This window comes from Marmota marmota, unplaced genomic scaffold (assembly GCF_001458135.2).
Source record: "Marmota marmota marmota unplaced genomic scaffold, marMar, whole genome shotgun sequence".
NCBI lineage: Eukaryota > Metazoa > Chordata > Mammalia > Rodentia > Sciuridae > Marmota > Marmota marmota.
Window position 1 is genome coordinate 8751708 of NW_026000205.1, and position 3397 is coordinate 8755104.

At 60.5% G+C, this 3397-nt stretch overlaps 1 protein-coding gene across 1 annotated transcript in view; it reads left to right on the forward strand.

The window, feature by feature from the left end:
• The window catches only part of Sars2 (seryl-tRNA synthetase 2, mitochondrial), a 9786-nt gene extending 6474 nt beyond the window's left edge, over positions 1-3312 (forward strand). The window contains exons 2-5 of the mRNA XM_015497048.2: positions 769-864; positions 2454-2483; positions 2919-3059; positions 3133-3312. Coding sequence (XP_015352534.2) covers positions 769-864; positions 2454-2483; positions 2919-3059; positions 3133-3261 — 396 coding nt within the window. The 3' untranslated portion in view covers positions 3262-3312. The remainder of the gene's footprint in view (positions 1-768; positions 865-2453; positions 2484-2918; positions 3060-3132) is intronic.
• Positions 3313-3397: the final 85 nt, after the last annotated feature.

The following is a 3397-nucleotide window of genomic DNA, read 5'->3' on the forward strand; positions in this document are numbered from 1 at the left end:
CCAGACAATCACTGGGTCAGGACCTTGGTTAATCTCTCTGGAATCCAAATCGGCTGCTGTTCTCCCTGTGGAAACACACAAACAGACCCCCGACTCCAGACAATTACTGGGTCAGGACCTTTCCATTGTCCTGTTAGAATATCCTTCCAAAGTACCTTGGGCTTATGTACATTTTTTGGACACATATGCCTTTCCGCAGCACTAAGTCCTGATGAATCCAAATTTAAAAAGTTTAGAGTAAAAAGGGTTATTTTAAGTTTATCTTTGGGGAATATATACCCCTTCCCAGCTCAGCAGTAAATACCCCAGGGTCCAGTCCCCAGTAAGTACCAAAACCCAAAAAACTTGGATCAGGGGACACTGACGCGCAGTCCACACCCGTTACTCTGGGTCACTCCTTAAGCCTGGAATCGGTTTCTGCAGGGGTCGGCCTTTCTCCGGGTCCATGGTCTAGTCCAAGGGGAGTGAGCAAAAGAGAGTCCTGGATGGGGTCTTATCTTTAGGGAGGTGACCCAAGAGTCACAGGCACGTCCATGTCTTGGTCACGTGGACAAGAGCAGCTGCCAGGGAGGGTGGAGTTTGTCTTCGTTGGGGCGCCACGTGCCACCAAAACATCAGGAAAGGTTCTTCTGAGTGGGGGTGGGGAGAAAGGCTGCTGGGGACAGCGGGGGGCTCTGCCTGGGAATACCACCCGGCCAGGTGACCAGCAGGGCGAGGCCGCAGAGAGGAGCCAGGGCTTCACCTTTTCCGTCCTGCGTCCACCCCCAGATTGCAGTGTGGCAGGAGCTGAGGCAGCTTCGAGAGCAGATCCGGAGCCTGGAGGCAGAGAAGGAGGCTGTGACAGAGGCCGTGCGGGCCCTGCTGGTGAGCATGGGCCCTGAGCGGGTGGGGAGCGGCAGTGAGGTCCCGTCCAGTACAGGCGCCTGAACTGTGCACACGACAGCTTCACGGAACAGTGGCCAGGACCCGGCATCCCTAGGGTGACTTAGCAGCTCTTCCCCGTGCCCCCGCCAGGCCCTTGTCCCTCTGCACCTGCAGCGTCGGTGCCCTGCCTGCCCTCGGTCTCTGTCTCAGCTCCATGGTGGCTGCCGCAGTGCGCCATCGCCTTGCTTGACTCCGCCAGGGGAGGAAACAGACTTCTCTGGCCTGATGCCTTTTCCAGGAGCAGGGAGACAGTTCCCTAAGCAGAGACCCCTCAGTCTCCTGGGCCAGGCCCCACCCCACACCCGTCATCAGCAGGGGGATGGAGGCCCTGCTGCCGGCCTAGGCTGCTCCGAGTCGGCCTCAGCTGGACGCACCATGGACTGCCTGGGAAGGGTCCAGTGGAGCAGGTTCCACGGGGAAGGGGAAAGCAGGAATCCTGGGTTAGGAAACCAAGAGGTTCTGCCACAGAGGGCTCGAAAACAACCTCAGGTCTGGGGCTGCAGCTCAGTGGTAGAGAGCACGAGGCCCGGGGTCCCGTCCCCCCATGGCAGACATTACAGAGCCTTCAGTGCGCACCAGGCACTGGCCGGTGCTGCCCAGATTCCTCATCCTGGCAGCAGCTCTGCGACAGGAACAGTGCCAGCCCAGGGTTTCATCTGGGGAGACTGAGACCCCAGAGGCAGATGTGCCTCAGTCCTGCAGTCAGGAATTGCAGAGGCCTCGCCCCCCAGGGATTCCATCTCCCTGTGCAGGGCCCTGGGCTGTGCATGAGGCAGGTGGCCACAGACAGAGGAGCTCACTGCAATGTTCAGGGAGAAGCTGCCCAGCTCCCTGCCAGGGAGGCCCTGCCATCGTCTCACGTCACAGATGGGGCGACTGAGGCCCAGAGAGGGCAACAGATTGGCCTAAGGACACAGCACTGGTGGGCACCTTGGCATTTAGACCCACACCTGTCTGATGCCCTCAGCTGCTCTGGATCATGGAAGGTTCAGAACATCCAAAGCCCTTGGGGGCAGGCCTCTGGGTCCACATTCTCAGACTTTTCCTTCCCTGAGCCTCAGTTTCCTCATCTCCAAATGGGGATCACGTTGCGCTGGCCTCACCGAGTGGCCATGAGGTAAGGTCATGTGAGGCCTGTCACCCAGAGCCTGGCAGGGGATAAATGCAGCTGCAGCCGGCCGGTCACGTACACTGCAATGCCAGACATTCAGGAAACTGAGGCAGGGGATCTCAAGTTTAAGGCCAGGCTTGGCAACTTAGCAAGAATCAAATAAAAAGTAAAAAGGGCTGGGGACGTGGCTCAGTGGTAGAGCCCCCCTGAGAAAACTAAGGTATGCCCCAAATGAAAACACATAAATAAACAAACACAGCCGCAGGTGTGGTCACTGTCGCCTGGCCTCTGTGGCTTCCCAGCAGAAACAGGGGGAAGGCCCCAGCGGAGCAGTGACCGCAGAGCCTCAGATCCCTTGGCCTCGGCTGACCTTCACACTGCGCGTTGATCCTGCTAATCCCCCATCTCTTTCCACCAGGTGAACCAGGACAGCAGCCAAGTGCAGCAGGTACCCAGGGCGTCCACCTCGGCCTGGTGGGCCTGGTGGGTGGGCAGGGAGGCAGCATGGTGGTAGTGGGAGAGCCGGCTCCTCGGCTCCTTCAGGTGTGGCTGCTGTGCTTTCCTCGCATCCCCAGCCCTTGGGGAAGGGGACGAGGGGTCAGGCACACAGTCCTGGTGGCTCCAGTCAGGTCCTGGGGTCGGTCTCATGAGTTCATCTCAGGTCACATGTCCGTCTCTGAGCCTGTCCGCGTGGCCAGAGCAATAGGATGTCCCGGGGTCCAGATGTGAGCCTTGGCCCGGGAGCTGCCGTGTGGTGGGGGAGGTTCCTGAAAGGCAGCTCAGGATGCGGGGCCAGAAGAAGGGTCCCATAGACCCTGCGGGAGACTGAGGTCCATGGCTGGGGGCTCCACTCTGTCCGGGCTGACCCCCTTTCCCTCCTCAGGACCCTCAATACCAGGCTCTACGGGCACGTGGCCGGGAGATCCGGAAGAAGCTCGCGCCCCTGTACCCCAGGGACACCCAGCTCGAGGAGCGGTTCTACGTGCGGGCGCTGAGGCTGCCCAACCAGACCCACCCAGACGCCGTGAGTGCCGTGCTGGGTGGCGGGGGAGGACCGGCCCCCAGGCCACCTGCCGCAACGACCTGTCTCCTTGCAGCCCATCGGGGATGAGAGCCAGGCCCGAGTGCTCCATGTAGTCGGAGAAAAGCCAGGTGGGCCAGGCCCCAGGCCCAGGGCGCTGTCTGGACCAGGCGCTTGGGGGGGGCAGCATGTCTTCTGGTCTTGAGGGCTTGGGTGTCTGGGCAGTTGTCAGTTGTCAGCTCCTTCCCCCTCCCCGCCTCTGCGCACTCCCCCTGCCTGATTCACTCTCCCTTCCTGTGCCTCCCTGTCCTTCCATGTCCCTGTTCCTCAGCTGTTCTCCC